The sequence below is a fragment of the Sclerotinia sclerotiorum genome, genomic scaffold (genome assembly GCF_000146945.2).
Source record: "Sclerotinia sclerotiorum 1980 UF-70 scaffold_11 genomic scaffold, whole genome shotgun sequence".
NCBI lineage: Eukaryota > Fungi > Ascomycota > Leotiomycetes > Helotiales > Sclerotiniaceae > Sclerotinia > Sclerotinia sclerotiorum.
Window position 1 is genome coordinate 943,764 of NW_001820825.1, and position 17,617 is coordinate 961,380.

General features: G+C 43.3%; 2 protein-coding genes across 2 annotated transcripts; one reads left to right on the top strand and one right to left on the bottom strand.

Annotated features, from left to right (window-relative positions):
• Positions 1–88: 88 nt before the first annotated feature.
• Positions 89–2,286, top strand: SS1G_08485 (hypothetical protein; the record flags this gene model as incomplete). The annotated part of the gene is made up of 9 exons (XM_001590695.1): positions 89–93; positions 237–306; positions 343–408; positions 469–657; positions 716–743; positions 891–1,124; positions 1,175–1,843; positions 1,898–2,034; positions 2,086–2,286. The coding sequence occupies 9 exons, from the start codon at positions 89–91 to the stop codon at positions 2,284–2,286; spliced, it is 1,599 nt and encodes a 532-aa protein (XP_001590745.1).
• A 2,066-nt stretch (positions 2,287–4,352) lies between these two features.
• On the bottom strand, positions 4,353–17,493 carry SS1G_08486 (hypothetical protein; the record flags this gene model as incomplete). Its single annotated transcript, XM_001590696.1, has 4 exons — positions 4,353–4,387; positions 4,427–4,814; positions 4,866–16,993; positions 17,196–17,493. 4 exons carry the CDS (start codon positions 17,491–17,493, stop codon positions 4,353–4,355), a joined length of 12,849 nt encoding a protein of 4,282 aa, XP_001590746.1.
• Positions 17,494–17,617: the final 124 nt, after the last annotated feature.

A 17,617-nucleotide genomic window follows, 5' to 3' on the forward strand; every position in this document is an offset into this window, starting at 1 on the left:
AGCGCAAATATGGAACAGCAAGAATATGATGATTTGTCCGGGCAAGAAAAACAGGAAATGCATGGTTCCTTATTCGGAAACGAAAAACATGGCGTATATCATCTAAAATCTCAGCATGATGAAATGCCACGAATGATGCGATCTGAACATGGCCTGCGAAAGATATGGCTTAGAAGGTTACTAATCACTGGCTTGCTGACATTTTGGATTTATTGCTTCTTACCACAAGGTAAAAGTACATCTGATGAAGAGTCCGTACTTGGTGAGGATGGTTGGTCTTGGGAAATAGTAAGGATTTTGACGTTGGTAAGATTTGACAGAACTAATAGGACATCATCCTAGATCAAACCATCACCGGAATTGATCTGGCATCAATGCTTTAACGAGTTTGACTGTGCAAGATTAGAGGTAAGAATACAGCATGTATAGACTCATTCACCACGAGCTCATCATCAATTCTGAATATAGGTCCCATTAGATTGGCTAGAACCTACCAACACATCAAAAGTTGTTTTGGCCGTATTGAGAAGAAATGCAACGGCATCCGTGGATTATAAAGGACCTCTATTCATTAATCCAGGAGGACCGGGTGGATCCGGTGTAGGCACTGTGAAAGATCTTTGGAAGGCCATTCATGTGGCTGTTGGAGCTAACCACGTGAGTTATGTTCTCAGTGATATTAAGACTAAAATTAAGGTGTTAACGGTTGGAATAGGATCTTATCGGATTTGACCCTCGTGGAAGTAAGTTATAGCACCAATGTGATGTTGATATGCTGTATTGACTTGACAAAGTTGGCGCCACTACTCCTTCTGCTCATTGTTGGAATGGTCCACAAGAAGAAAGAATCTGGGGAATCCAAAGCCTCAGGCTCGTCGACTCACATCCAGGAATGATATATGATCTTTATGCACATCAGAGTGTCGAGTCTAAGAATTGTGAAGCCACAATTGGTGATTTATCACGGTTTTTGGGAACAGCTTCTGTAGCAAGGGATATGTTAGAGATACTGAATAAGCTCGGGTATGAAAAGTTGAGATATTGGGGTTTAAGCTATGGAACAGTGATCGGAGGAACTTTTGCGGCAATTTTTCCAGATAAGATTGAGCGATTAGTGAATGATGGTTTGTCTTCCAGGCTTTGGTCAACGAAAGTCTTGCTAAATTTCTTTCAGGAAACGTCAATTATTCAGAATGGTATAATGGAACGGGAATCCACTATATTGATGATACCGACAAAGTAATGCTCGCGTTCTTTGATCTTTGTCACAAGGCTGGTCCAGACAATTGTGCGTTCCATGATGCAACACCAGCAGCAATTCAAGAACGGCTTGAAGATATCTATACCAAGCTTCGAAAGTACCCACTACAAGTCTTCCCTACCACAAACAACACAATGGAGTTACAGTCTTTGGGGATTACCCGACCAAAAATCATCACATACTCAGAAGTGAAAAATGCAGTAATATACTCGCTATATCAACCCTTGCTCGTCTTTCCTCAATTATCCGAAGCATTGGCTGCACTCGAAGCCAATGATGGTATACCATTCTTAAAATTGGCAATAGCTCAAGGATATATATCGCCTAGTTTCAGCTGTAGTTACGACTCATCTTCATGCGAAGAGAAATCTAAATGGCCATTAGAAGCAGTTGGAAATGGCGACGCAGCAACGTATGTGAAATGTGGAGAAGGTAACTCTGATGTTGATAAAGATAGTTTGGAGGTTATGATAAAGTACGAGGAAGAATTGAGGAGGAAAAGTCCATTGTCCGCGTCGGTTATGTTCAATATTCGTCTATCATGTGCCGGGTGGAAGTCAAGGACGAAATGGAATTTTATTGGTAAGCATCAGGCGTTTTCTTTGACCAAACATGCTAATCAGATACATTGAAAAGGACCATTTGAGCAAAATACCAGTCATCCAATCTTATTTATCGGCAACTCAGCAGACAACATCACGCCTTTAGGAAGTGCAATTTATAACTCAAACCTTTTTCCCGGTTCTTCCGTTCTAATCCAGAATTCATATGGCGTAAGCTCTTGCCATCATCCTTTCAAGAATCTACAACTTACCAAATCATAGCATACTTCGGCATCCTGCCCATCAAAATGCACAGCCAAACATCGTCTCGCATATTTTCAAACCGGTATCCTACCATCAAATGGCACGGTGTGCGAACCTGATTTTATACCATTCGGTATTCCAGTCGAGGGAATGGATGCGCAAACCGAAGGAGATGATGAGTTAGACTGGGCATTAGAAGAACTGTTGAAGTTGTTGTGAATTTTATACGCTTCCTCCATGCTGTCTATCTACGTTGCAGCATGACGAGACCAAAATAACCCATTCCACTTCATCTCATAATAAAATCAACATCTATCACTATCGAATTTAGTCCGTTAATTATAAGCTAAAAAACCTCACTTCTATCACGTAAATACCTGACCCAAGTTTCCAAGTTTCCAAGTCCCAAATCTCCAACTCCAACTCCACCTCACTTCATTTCATTCCACCCTACAACCACAAAACTAACCACAAACTGAATAAATCACCCATGGAAAAGAATAATCTTCCACTAACCATCATAGCATATCCCAAAAACCTTTTGTTGCAAGGCTCCTCACCCCTGCCCTCGCAAAGCAATTACTAACCTCCTACATATCCTATCGCTATAGCTAGTGGCACACCTGGTTCAAATCGTAGCGCCGACATAGAAGCTAAGTAAGTTTATCTTGGTTAAAAACACCTTTAGAAGCTTTAAAATGCCAGAACATCTTTGAGAATATTCCTTGAAATCCTTATGAATACCTAGTAAACTTTGAGTGAGTGAGTAAAGAGGAGCGACTTAAAAGTGCTCTTGAAGAAATAATTGGTAAATAAGAGATGAGATTAGTCTTGTCATGCCATGTCATCAACTGTTTCTTCTTAGCAATACACTATGTCAGCTAGCACTAACGGCACCATAGACTATGAATGCTAAGCTTCACTTAGCAAAATCTCTAGGCTCTGATGTTGATAATAAGATCTAAGAATACTACTATCAGATGACGGGGGAAAGATGACCAGTCACACCCGCTTTTATTTTCATGAATCGAGAGCTAAGGTTGATAGTTCGTAAATCTTCATGTTTGGTTCAAATCGAAGATATATCTCCAGTTTTGGAACCCAGATCATTGGGTATAAAAGTGACCACCTATTTCTTTCTTAAGATCGTTTAGTCTCGAGATTTCAGGCATTCCATAAACGAACATGTCTGAACTCCATTAAAAATTGTTGCAAAGAGGAATCTGCCATTCTGCACTCGAAACCAATTGGAGTAGACTGTAATATTCGGCATGCTCTATCCTCAACCAACCTATAGGCCTTTGACACCTTCACCAATGCCGTCGATCCCGCCATCAATCAAGACCATGATCCCGTTCATCACAAAATATATTTTCCACTCACAATGTCCACCGACCTCTCCGTCAGCGCTATTACCCTTAGGGATTCAAAAATCATACACGCGAACCACATACCATCGCCACACCCCAACGGCTGTAGCAAAGGAACTCCCGGCTCAGTATATAGAGTGCACACAGTTAACATGGCAAAATCTAGGATGTGATCAACCACCAGGATATCGATAACCTCGTTATCTATGGAGATCCATCCCCAACTGGGCAGGACCTGCACCTCACTCATTTTCATGAACGAAGGCTCTTGCTCTTCATCTTCATACAGCAGGTGTCCCGAACAAACTATAAGACGATATGCCAGCCAAGGTAAATCTGTCTAAATGCGGTGAATTGACTTGCGATTATAAATAACCCCCTTTGCCACCATTATCATCTGTGCTATGTTCGGACACCATTTCTATATATTATCCATCTCATGTTAACATCACCATCACTTTCCACCTAGCCTATAACCCAATTTACCTCCATTTCTATTTCGAGTTACTACTGTTAATCTGGTCTCACGTCATGCCATTTCATATTAATCCATTCCCCTCACCGTACATTACACGAAAATAAAATATCATAATAACATAAACATATGAATTCCATAACTATGATCTAAAGCTACGCTCGACAGAAAATATTCTTGCGATCTACGCATACATAATTAGGGTATCGTGGATAACCACAAAGTACTACACTATCCACATATTCTTCAATCTTTCATCCTGCAAGCTATGCTGTGCTATGCCATGAACAAACATCATCAGATATCCATCCTCCAATAAAATCTACAATTCACAAAGGAAAATTCATCCACAGAGCTTCTCAATCTTATCCTTCTATCTCCCATCCTATAACAAATGAAATCTAACATCCTCATTTCCTTCACATTAAACTTGATATCTATCAAGCTGCTTCCGCCATAATCTGTTCACCCTCATCTAAAATCTCAGTAATCTTGCCCAGATTCTGAATCATACTGCGGCCTTGTCCCACCAACAACAATTTCTCAGCATTAGCCGGCAATCCCAAATAAGTAGGAGGTTCACGCTCGGGTAACTTCTTAACCCAATCTGTGAAATCTTTCATAGTGGTTCCGCTTGGCACAACCAAGTTTCCAGTTTCAGATTCATCACCTGCAACACCTTCGACCAATTTATGGCCGATATCATAGGCAGCAGGGGTCATGAAAGAGTTGACGAGTTTTGTAAGAAGGGAGAAATCTCCCTCATCATCAATTTTACCACCGTATGTCTCTACAATCAGTGTGCGAAGCATATCCCAAGGGAGATTTTGTGGAGCTACGTTCGATCGTCCCGCAGCAACTGTTTCCACCCAAGTGTCAATGATATACGCGGAACATTCATACTACGATTAGTTAGTATATTTTTCAAAAGATGAATATTTGGTAATACTTACATCACTGTCATTGAATTCCCAGAAACCTTTCCATCCAAGGCTAGGAGCGTATCGCAAACGTTCTTGTACAACAGCATGTAAGAATGATAAGAGAAGATACAATCTAATTCTCTCCACGGGAGTTTTAGTACCTCTGGTAGAGAGTGATGCCATCGAGTCCTTCATGTTAGCTCTTACACCAGCTGGTTGTTCGTACATCAACACTCTAGATGCCCGCAACAAATTGACAGGGATTTTAGGGCTTGATTCCATTGACAAAAACAACCTAAAGTTTGCATGAGGCTTAAGTGAATCCATACGTTTTTCTAGACTCTGTAGCCAGGTTGGTGCCAAATGAACATTCTTGACTAGAACCCAAGATCCGTTGGCTGCTGCATTACTAATAGCCTTATCAGCAGTGGCCAGACCTTCATTCGAACCCATGGCAATGTTGGTACACGCAGCTTGTGATCGTTCCACGAGATTTTCGACTTTGTAACTTGCATCGAAACCAGGACTTGAGCAGAGCGCAACAGGACGACTTGCGGATACTTGCTCGACAATTTGCTTTAGATCCTCAGTGACGTCAAGAAGACCTGAACCAAATACAGCAGTGACGAATCGTTCAGCGGCGGGAACGAATCGATCAAGACGGAAAAGCTTAATAAGTAACAAAGAAATAAGCTCTTGGTCTCTCTTTTCAACATTGTCATCCCAGACTTGGGGAACGAAGTTCTCTGCCAATTCTTCGGATAAGAAACGATCCCAAGACTCAGAAGAAACGCCCTCAAGTTTGCCCTTGAAAGCAGAAAGTTTGATTGCATGGCTCATGACTTCATCCTTCTTATCACCATCCGTAGATACATCGGTACCTACCACGGATTCATCCAGAATAACATCAATAAGACTCTTATCCATCTTGTAGGGAGCTGCTTGAGCGAGAAGCATTGCTAAGGTGATTTTATCTTTTTGTAGCAAACCGAGGGACGTACGCTGGTAGGCGGTGACGAACAAGTCTTCTACAATTATATCGCGACGTCTATCATGGTTTGTCTCTGACTCCAGTCGCTTATTACCCTTCAAAACAGAGTGGAAGATGTCGAGGAAGTATTGCAGAGAGAATTGATAGAAGTGATTGAGGTAGTGTAATTGTTCAAGAACGGCGAAAATAGCACTGCAAGAGCGTGCGATAATATTGTACTGAAGTGTGATCTCATCAACCTCAGCCATTACACCTTCAGTGTTACCCATCTTTACCGAAATCTCAGCTGCTTCCTTCTTCAAAGTTTCGAGAGTTTCAATGACGTTATCATCATCGAGAATATTGCCACGTGATTCGTTCAATGCTTGCAACAAGCGTTTCTCGAGCTGTCTAAGATGAACTTTGAATTCACCCTGTAATTTGATGAGATTTGAGCGCCTCTCATCCACATCAGGTCGCTCAGATTTGAGGACGTCATTAAGTGACTGTGTTTGTAAACTGCTTTGTGTGACAGTGAAATTGACAAACGTTGTCCGACTGCAAATATCCGGTGCGAATGTTGCAGATGGATCTCTAGTGGAAAGGTAGATCTTAAATGCGGGCGAAAAGTCAATTTCTTGCTTACCAAGCTGAATAAGAACACGTCCACCAGTCTTTTGATACTCTTTGTTAAGAACGTGGTTAAGGATTGGATCTAGGTATTCAGCATCTTGGATGAGAATAGGGTTTCCGAAACGAAGAGAACTTTCTAATTGCTTGGTAAACGAATCATCCAAGAAACTTGTGACAGTAAGTTTTCTGTCCTTGCTCTGCTTTTGTAAGAATTCTGTGGCACGACCAGAAGGATCAATAATCAATGGATATCTATTGAATCGTTTCAATATGATTGCGTTTTCGGTGCAAAGGTCGTCTACTGGCAGAGTATCTTGTTGCCATCCTAGTCGCTCATCGGCACTTGAGAGATATTCAGTGACTGGGTTGTGTTGTTTGTAACTGATTCCGGATAAATGGAGTTGATGTAACCAGTCCTCCATCATGTTCTTTCGATATTGCTGGTCATAGAGACCACTGTATGCAAGGAAAGCGGCTGCAACAAGGACATCACCGACAAGTGTGCTAATTTGCGTCTCGAATGACTTGCTACCCTCTTCCCAACGTGTTCGTTCAGATGAAAGACTGTCAAGTAGTCGAACACTACGATCAACCTTGAATTGAACCTTTGACATCTCAGACTTGATAGCTTGTGTTTCACTGATGAGAGCTGCATATTCTATCTTATAAGTTGCAATACTCTGCTCTAAAGTGTTTATAGTGTTTTCAATGGCTTGGGCTTCGGCTTTGGTTTGTAGAGCTTGCTCCTCGAGCAGTCCAACTTCCTCTCTTAGTGGTCCTACACGATCGAGAATCTCAGAATAGTTGACTTGAGCCTGAACCCATTGAACAAGAGGTCCGCAAGCTTTACTGGCACGATTGACCTTTTCATAAGTAAAGTCATCATTCGAAAGAAATTCGTTGCGCATCTTTATACGAAGATTCTTAGTCATCTGTCTCTCGTTGTCATAGTTGACAATGCTGGCAATAAAGTCATCTTTTCTGATAATACCCTGCACTGTCTTCCAACTCTCAATCTTATGACCGAGTAGAGTACAGACCGAATCCAGAGCAAGCTTGACACCCTGAGGTGGGTTACCCATGGAACGAACCTCAGTTAAATGTTGTCGTTTGATGTTGCTGACACTCTTTTGAGCTTCAATAACAGCAGGTTCGGCATTTGCCAAATCGTTGAGTACAACCTCGCGACGTTCGGCGACTTCTCTTTCCTGTATTTCAAGAGCGGCTTGAATTTCTAGTGAAGTTGTTTTACGCTGCTCGGCTTCTCTTTGATCTGCTACCATGCGCTGTAGCTTTTCGTTGGCTTCTGCATCTTTACGTTCCAATTGGCCTTTCTTATCTGCCAAGCTGACCCTAAGATCGCGTACTTTGTCGACAGTATCTCTGAGCTTTTCCAAACCGACGTTTAAATGTCTTTGCTGCTCCTCTAGATCATCACGCTTTTCCGTGTAGAGCTTGACGTATTGGGCCACGAAGTCCAAGAAGTGTCTGGGTGTGAGGAATGTTACCTTGCCTTGCTGCCTTAACAATTTGACGTTGAAACGATGTAGTGAGTAATGGATGTATACCATTGCGTTGATTATCGTCTCTCTGTGGTTTGCTGGAAGGCTGAGATCTCGATATGCCACCGGAATGCTGTCTGGAGCGGTGAAGTTTGGTCGATCGAGGTCAACGGATTGAGTTAATTCTGTGCCTACTTGGAATAATGCTTGATCAGACCAATCTCCAAACCAATTCAGTACGCAACGATTGAAGAGAGCAGGACTGGTTGCAGCCTTAGAAGATAAGCCATCTTCAGGAGGATTCATGGTGAAAACAACGTGCAGATTCTTCACAATTTGTCCAGTGAACCATTTGTAGAGTTCTTCCTGTGAATCGAGTAGAAGTCCTTGACGTTGAGCACCTTCTTTGCATGCCGTCATCAACGATGCAAATTCATCACCTTCGAAAAGACCGGGAACTTCAGCATTTGCCAATAGAGTGTTCATTCTCTCCAAGAAACCAGAGTCCAAAACGTTTGATTCGTCCATAATGAAACAAATTTTCTCCCCCTTGCAGCCACATCGACGTAAGACATCACGTAGATCGTCATCAAAATCTTCGGCGGAATATTTACCATGAACCTTAATTTGAAAGACTCTGAGACCATTCATCCAGGCAACAAATCGAGAAAGTGTTGTTTTACCACTTCCACTGACTCCAATAAGAATCAAATGACCTTGCGGTTGTCTGAATACACGATCAATGCGAAGCACGTGCTCCAGAACATCGTTGAACAGAATAAGTGGGACATCAACTTCTTCTTCACAGAAAGTCTTCAAACGAGCCTTGACGAATTCTCTCAATTGTTCTCTGTCGACTGGAACATAATTCTTCGAAAGCCAGTTGGAGAATAAAATTGGTCCACCGAGAGCTTTTTCTTCATCGATAGTAGGAAAGAAATCAGTTGCAATGCGATGTACAGCTTCATCGGTCCATTTACGCTCATCTTCAGCTACGAGACGATCTTGAAATAATCTCAGAGCTTCATGAGCCCAGATTCTGACCAAACCTTCAATGCTGAGTGTCTCAAGTGGTCGAATGGCTTCATAGATACCGCGAACCCATCGGGTAAGCTCACGAGGACTGTACACGTAATGAGGTTGAATTTTAGGTGTGAATCGTTGCTGTGATTCAGTGTAAAATCTGACCATAGCTTTTGTCAGTGCTTCGGAGTAGCCTCTCAAAGCGGGAATAATCTTGAGAACAGCGCTATTGAAAGTGCCATAAATCTGTTGCAGAGACAGTTCTCCTGGATAATCTACCATGATAAGTGGTGCGTGTCGTAAGAAACGGTCTCCCATGGGTGTTCGACCAGCATCTGTTGGAGGATTACAGGCACCGACAAATTGAATGCGGTCAAGTGTAACCCAGGTCTTATCGGATGTTCGCCAGAACCCGTTCTGTTCCACTAGCTGACGCAAGAAAGAAATGGCTCTCTGTGTGCCATACTTGTCTGGGGCAGGCAAGTTGATTTCGTCACAGAATATCACGAGCCAGCGACCAATCTGAGTGGGAGATAGCATAACCCCGTTTACTGTTTTCTTGTACTCACAATATTGCTCAAATGTCTTGATTAACAAATCTGGTGTGGTCGCACTAGAGAAATTCAATCCAACGACTTCCATGTTAGGAAGTTTGCGTAGAGCACTGAAGAGAGTCATAGTCTTTCCGGAACCAGGAGGACCACACAAAAGCAAGGGCTTATGCTCTGCTAGCCAAGAGTATAGGACATCTTCATGACGAACAGTGTCGAGTGTAGGAATAACCACATCGGTTTGAGTAATGGAGTGCGTATTAACCTCGATACTGGGTACTTGATTTTGCCATGAAGACCATTCGGCTTGGGGTAGGGTCACATCAAAATCGATGAGAGAAGAGTTATCGCCTAGTATGGGATTGCCAAATGTGGCCAGTCCAGCTAGACAATCTCCAAAGCTCTTACGATCTCCTAATGGACAATCACCTGTCAACGACCATACGAGGGCGAGAAGAAGCTTTTTGGCGATGAAGGATTCGATTTGATCTGGATCAAGTGGGAAGTCGACATGTTGAGAGTTGTACTCGATGATGTCTCGGACAGCCTTGTTTAAAAGCGAGAAAAGGGTATTTAGAACACGAGCTATAGTGTAGTCCATAATGTGATTGAATCCTTCAGCACGCTCCAAGGCGTTAATGATAAAATCTTCAGTAGTGAGGAATGTTTGAAGAAGATCAGCCACATGAGATTGAATTTCCAACGCTTGGGCAGCACTCTGTCCTGTTGCCACGGCATCTTCGTCTAGGTCCTCGAACGCATCCGACCTCAATTTTTCCAAGTAATTCGAAACCATCATATTGGGAGTAACAGTATCCTCACTAAACCAAACCATACCACAACGACTCACAGTTGCCAGCGTAGCGTACTTCAAAGTTTCAACTTCAAACATAATTCTGACGTTTCCAGGGAGATTGAGACGTTCACCATTAGGTAAGGTGAGGAGTTTGTTGTCATCCAGAACACTGTTCAAGTTCTCAACCCACTCAGGATCTACATCACCATCAAAAACAATCCAATGTCTCTTTGACTCTTCACCACGCAAATTATCCACAATCTTTCGAAGAATGCTTGTGAATAAACCATCAGTCCATTCACGAGTGGTTGAGTCGAGATTACCGTAGAGTGCTTCTTTCGACATGACTTTCGAGTCTATAATATGGCAAACACCTTCAACTCCCTCAACTTGCTGTAAGGCTTGCAAGAGGACTTTCCAAGCTACCGACTTTCCAGAACCAGAATTTCCGACCATCATAACACCATGATGAATACCTTGAATTTGGTAGAGCTGAAGAATTTTAGTCATCCAGGTATCATTGACTACCAAATGCTTTTCTTTCGCGAGGCTCTTGATAGCATTCTGAAGTTCGTCTAAGCTAGCCGGAATATAATCAACGCCCGGGAATGACTCTGCTTCGATGGCTCTCATGATATCCACGTCGCTTTTGATCAATTTAGGCGCAATTGTCTCGCGGAGACTCTGGACAATAATTTGTGGTTCTACTTCCTCTTCAGGCCCGAGGTTACCATCGGAATTGGTTAGACGAGCACGTTTGAGGCCACCAGAGCTGACAAGCACACTCTTCAAGGCACGCAACCCAAAATCGTAGTGAGCTTGTTTGGACAGTCGAGCTGCACAGCTATCGAAAAATGGTACTGTCTGCTTCGAAAGCTGTTTAGCTTGATTGAATCCTTGTGAGTACAACATGACTTCGGCGATAAGCTCTTTGTCAGGTTTAGACATTGCAACACTTCGGAATAATTTCTTCAGATTATCTGGCAAGTTTGATCGACCAGCATAACCTGGATTCATCGTGATGAAAAGCCCGGTGTTAGAATTCACATGTAATTGTCTTCCAACCAGTTCAATTTGAGCTTTTTCATCTTCCGCGCCTTGCTTCAACCCGAGTTGGATGTTCTGGACTTGTTGAGACACAGCGGATAGAATACGTTCCTCAAGTCGATTGAACTCATCAAAACAACCCCAAGCACCAACTTGACAAAGACCAAGGAAAATGCGACCCATGGCCTGGAAATCAAAAGTGTCATCACAACAGAATACCAGGGTAAAACGACCTAGCTGAACACCTAGAGCTTTCACGGATTCCGTCTTTCCTGTACCTGCTGGACCATAAGGGGAGCCACCGAGACGTTGACAAAGAGCTTGCGTGAGTGTCAAGAAACATCGATCCGTCAGTGGTGTCCTGACAAGACGCTCTGCCACACCAAGGTATTCAAAGCCATAATTGAGCTTCGCGTTCGCCATTTTGATGTAAAGACGTTGCAGGAAGTCGCCCTCTGGCTTGTAGACATACCTCATCTGCAGAAGCCACATGTAATGATTAGGTGTGCTTGCATTAAGGTTACGTAGCTTTTCAATGACATCTCGTTGGTGGACACACTCAGTGATGAGATGCTCGCATCGTTTTCTCTGAATGGGATCTAAATCACCTAAAACAGTGGATGCAAGGAGGCGAAGTACTTTAACTTCCTGGTCGAATAACTTTTGCAGGTCGGCACCCTCATTTTCAAGAGCCTTCTCTACACATGACGTCCAAACAGCCTGCGTACCCAATACAACTATTTGACTGGGGAATGCTGAGATGTATTGGTTCAAAGCTTCTTGGTCTACATCATCAGCAGTGAAGATTACCTCGTACTGTTCAACAGCCTCTGCAAGTAATTCCGCGAGGGTTGACTTCATGCTATTTTCAAGAAGTGTTAACCAGTCATTGATTTTTGGAGTCTTGATCAAAGAGATCTCCTTCTTGAGTCGAACTTCTTCACCCTCTTTTGAAGTGAATCCTGAAATAACATGTTCTTCATCCATAATCAAACCAGACAAGCCAGCAAACATTTTCTTGAAGTGTTTAGCGATGCGCAATGTATCGTTGCTATTACCGATAATTTCAAGCAGATCCTCATCACCGACGAAGTAAAATCTTGGAAATGAGACACGCTCTCTTTCAAGGTACTCACCAAGAGCTTTTTGGATCTTGTTCAAAAGCTCCGCGAGACGTTCTAATGATTTTTGAACACCGGATATGTTGAGTACGTCCAATACAAAAGGTTGTTTGTAGACCTTTTTCATTACTGCAAAGAATTCGGAATTGATGTTTTGAAATCTTGAAGACTCAATTGGTAAGAGATGCTTGATATCTGCATTTCCAGTGAAAACACCTTCAAGGTAGACCCATTGGCGCTGAACGTCAATCCATACGTCAAAAAGTACGTGCACACGATTAAGCTTATCTTCCCATGATGCAGCTTCCTCTTCGAACTCCTTGTAGTATGGAGAGTGTCTCATCGCTTGTAGAGAGTTCAGATTTTCACTACATTTTGCGAACAAATCGTCCCAGCCACGAATCAGACGGCATTTGTTCTGATAATTCACAAGATCTAGTGAGTAATTAGACCAATCTTCGCGAACTTGTTTCAAAAACTCTTCCAAAGCCATTTCACCTTGGGCCTGTGCGATGATGTCCCGGATAATCTTCTCGGTGGAGACAAGATTCAGATCCCAAACTTCTCCTAAAGTCATAGATATTGGCGAGTAACGCTTTCCAGGCTTCAAATTCTTGAAGATCTTATTCCAATGACGGTCTCTAACAGCCTCGGATTTCAAATCTGTAACCACAGGATTAACCTTCAAAAACTGTCTAAGAACGTTTTGGATATGCTCAAATGCAGCATATTGTCTCATTCGGCTAGGCATTTCTTTGGTCATCTTTATGAGACCATCAATCGCGGATCGTAGTTTTCGCGGCTGAACACTTGTCCACAGCATGTCGCGGAGGTCGTTAAGGCTTTTCCATATCGTGGATAAGGCAGCCCACACAGACTTGAAGTCTTGAACTTCTTCAAGAATAGTTACAAGTGCTGTATCTGCAGTTGCTGGAAGATCTAAAGCCTCTTTTGCACGAGCAACCATTTCTGACTCCTCGTGCAACTTCGTGATACGACTTTCGAAAGAAGTAAGAGTTGCAGATGCGACATCAGGAGCAATGGTACCAGAAACAGGCTTTTCTTCGTTCCACTGGCCTGTGATCTCTGCGATCTTTTCACCTACGACCCTGTCCTCTGCAGTTATCTTGGCACGTAACGCATCAGTTTGGTCCTCTACAATTTTGGCTTTCCGAGCTAAGATTTCGTTGAGAGCGGTCCATTCAGAGTCAATTTGCTCAACTCCCAACCAGTCTGTGGGAAATTGATATCTTTGTCGAACAAGCGTCGTTTGTCCTTGTCTGAAGGTTTCAACTTCTGGACCCCATGCTTTTACCCTCCGCTTGCAAGTCTGCACGATGGTGATGAATTGGACAGCCTGTGCTGTAGATGATGCTTCTAAGGACTGCACTTCGAGATCACGTCTTGCTTTCTCAATCTCAGCATAGACTTCACGAACACGATTTCCAAGACGACTTCCAAATTTGATCAAGATTTCATGTTGCCACTGGTCATACTTGGCATTGACCTTTGTTTGGACTTGATCGTAGTCGATGGTAAGGTGTCCGAACGATCGACTCACTTCAGTTGTGTCGAAAGTAGAGCGGGTCTTTCTAATCTCTTGCAAAAGCTGGAGCCACTTTGATAACTGTTCACCTAAGGTTTCATACACGAGATCAGATTGAAGATCCCATAGTGATTGAAACTGTAGCCATTTGTCAACGTAGAGACTAATCTCGTGCAGTTTTGCTTCAACGCATTTGTAGGCTCTTAGAAGTTCATCCGCACAATCTCGCGGAAGCTCAGTGAACAGCTCTTCCGGATCCTTAGTCGTTCCTAGGGTCATGACATATCGGGAAGCTTTGACCTTGCGGAGATGGCATACCACACCAATCCAATCATGTAGTTGAGAGAACCAGCTGGCTCTGGCATATTCTAAAGGTGGATCCAAGTAGATGACTTGGTTGCGCATGGAGATTTCATGAACCAGACGTTTCATAGACGGTTTGTTCTCTGGCGGAGACTCGGTCAAAATACTGAAGTGTTTTCTGCGACTATCATCATTGACACCGTCGGATCGTCCATCCTCGAAAGTATCAATCCACACTTCGATTGACTGTTGTAAACGCCTCAGAAGAGTAACTTTGATACGCTCGTTCATCTGTTTGACCCAATAAGGTAGGTTGACGTAGTTTTCAAGGTTCAGTTGATCAACTGCCATTTGTATTGTCTCCAAACGAGCCTGGAATGCAGCTACCTCATAAGGACACTTGTCTAACTCTGCCAAAGTCTTTTGAATTGTTGCATTTATGGAAGCGAGAGTTTCAGCCTTGCTTTGTAACAAAGCGACTGATGCAGCAATTTCACGGACGAATTGCACATGCTTGCTCTCGGTCCTATTGGCAATGGCAGGTTCAATTGAGCCTTTAGTGTACGTAGGTTTAATATGAATGTCGTACGAGTGCACAAATGACTCCCACTTCAGAGTAACTCCACGAGCAATCAAGGCCTGAACCTCGTTCTGATAACCGCTTAGAAGTATTTGAACATCGGCCATTTCAGTTATCTGGCGACTGGTTTGTGTGAATGTCCGAACGGTTTCCATGAGACTGACCGCGTAGGGGTACACCCGCTTTGCGTCTTTTGATATGTTGTTGATCTGATGAGGAACGGGGTAGTTCAACCATTGTAAATTTCGTGTTTCCTTGAATAGCGCAATGACCTGATGGTCAAAATTGACAGCTAGCTCTAATGCATTGTTTGCTGCACGGATCTTATTTATGTTGAAAAGCCTTCCAGAAATGCTAACATGCTTCCGCTGCACATCATGAAGCCATGCCTCAAAGATTGGTCGAGTGTCCAACTTGTTGCGGAAAAGATTACTATCACTGAGAAGCTTTTGTCCCTCGGCATGAAGTGCCCATTCGGTTCCAAGTACGTCTTCAACTTTTTTCATATATCCATTGAGTTGTTTCTCGATTTGACGGGCCCAAATGATCGCCCCTGAAACCGGCGGCAAATCTCTAAGCTGTGCCATGGCGTGAGCTTCCGAGTGCCCGTATTGCTGCTTGAATCGCTCGTGTAAGGACGAGATATCATGTTTGACATTGTCAATAAGTTGTGTTTGATATTCTGTAATGGCTCCACGAATCTTTGGTCGGACAAATAGAGCATTGAATTTAGAAAATACTCGAAACATTTCACTTGCTGTCTTGGCAGTGGCTAATCGATCTCGCAATCGGGCAATAATTGAGTTTTCGACGCGCGATGTTCGCTCGTTATAGGTACTTTCCGCTTGAATCCACAGCTGGGTTCCTTCGGGAGAAACGTCAAGCATATCTACATTATTCAATGCAGCCCAAGCCTGCTTAATTTCCTCAACAGCGTCAACGTCACCCATCTCTTCGACTAAAACGACTCCATTGGCTCCACCGTCTGGTGAGTCCTCACCAGCCTTGGGTGCTAAAACATTGACTATTGTTCGCTGTAGTTGCTCATGGTTGTCTCTAAAGGTGCTCACATATTTTAGACGTGCTTGAAGCTCCGCATGCTTTCCAATGATTTTGATAGGCATGAATTTCTCGTTTCTTCGACGTGTCACTTCTCGGGCAACATTAGTAAACTCCTTTAGATTATCATCCCAAATGGCCCAGATAGAATCAGCGACGGACATCAACTTTCTGAAATCGCGATATTCCAAATGCATCAATGAGCGGCCGTGAAGTAGAGAGTGGAGGCGAGTGTCAAGATCTGCAGAAATTGCTTCCACCAATGGCAAGGCACGTCGAACTGGGTATGGGCAAATACGTAATTTCTTGTTCAAGTGTCCAAAAATGAGACCCAATGCATCTCCAACCTTTTGCAATGAGGTTGCCGAAAGTAATTCGTCAAGAGGAAAATCTCGCATGAGTTGGTTGTACTTTTGTACCTTGTCGGTCGACTCTTTCAGTCCAGTATCGGATGTAAAACTGAGAGTGGCCTGGAAACGTTTGGCATGTCTTAAGATCTCAAGGGTAAGCATTACTCCATCGCTGGATAGCTGTGCACCGATATGCTCAAGTGTCGATTCCATAGCGAGCCAAAACTGAATTTCTTGTGACGCAGTACCGCTCGTAGGATCTCGCGACATCTTTGTAATAGCTTGTATCGACTTGATCCATCCGTTTACTAACGATTGCAGGTTGTTGAGGAAAGTACTATCTTGCATCAGTCTTTCCGGAATGGCCTCTACTGTCGCCTTGGCACCACGAGCAGCCGCCTCATCAAGTGCATGCTGCACCATAGGGTGAAGCGGAAGTGTCAGGTCTGGAATGTCAACGTTCTCCTGGAGATGTCGCAAAGCTAACTCTAGCTCTGCTAGCTTCTTTTTGGTAGCGGAAACTCCAGTTTTAGCCTCGAGTTCCGGTCTACCTCGACCCCCACCCCCCGTTTGTTGTGTCTTTGTATATGCATCAAAATATGGCGCCAGCGCTAGATGCACAAATGAATGCAAAATAGTAGCTCCCGCCTGGCCATTCGTGGTATCGTTCGGTGATGCTGCACCAGGTAAATTAATAAGTTGTATTTGAGAAGAAATAGGTATCGAAGGGTCTATAGGCTGCGGTCCTTTCATAAAGGCCACCGAGGCGGTTGTTGAAGGAGAGGAGGATATGTCGGAAGCTAAGCTGTAGCTGTACAAAATCGAGCCTGCATCCATGTTAACCAATATTCACCTGTATTAAACGACCAGTGTGCTTACTTGGTTCATTTGTAGAATCCTCTTCCCTCTGTGAAACTACATCCTTCTGTACATATATTACTGCTATTTGAGATTCTGAGGCAAATCTGGTGCATCGCTGAGCCGTATCAGAGTATCTGGCTTCGGAAAGGAGACTGCCCGTATGCTCAAGGTCATGTCTGGTTGCTCCTAAAGTGATTTGGAGAACGGAGGCAAGAAATTCAACAATTATCTTTGGTTCTATTGACGAAAATGCACTCGTCCCGACTCCGTTTGCTCCATTCCCGGAGGAACTTGCGGAGGAATCAAGCAAGCTCATGGCTGTTAAGGTTGTGACTTATTAAGTTGTATTCATCGCCAATGTGTTTATTTTTTTATGTTGTTAAAAGATTGAAGAAAAGTGGCAGATTTATGGTAATTTGTATGGAGGTGAATTTGTTGAC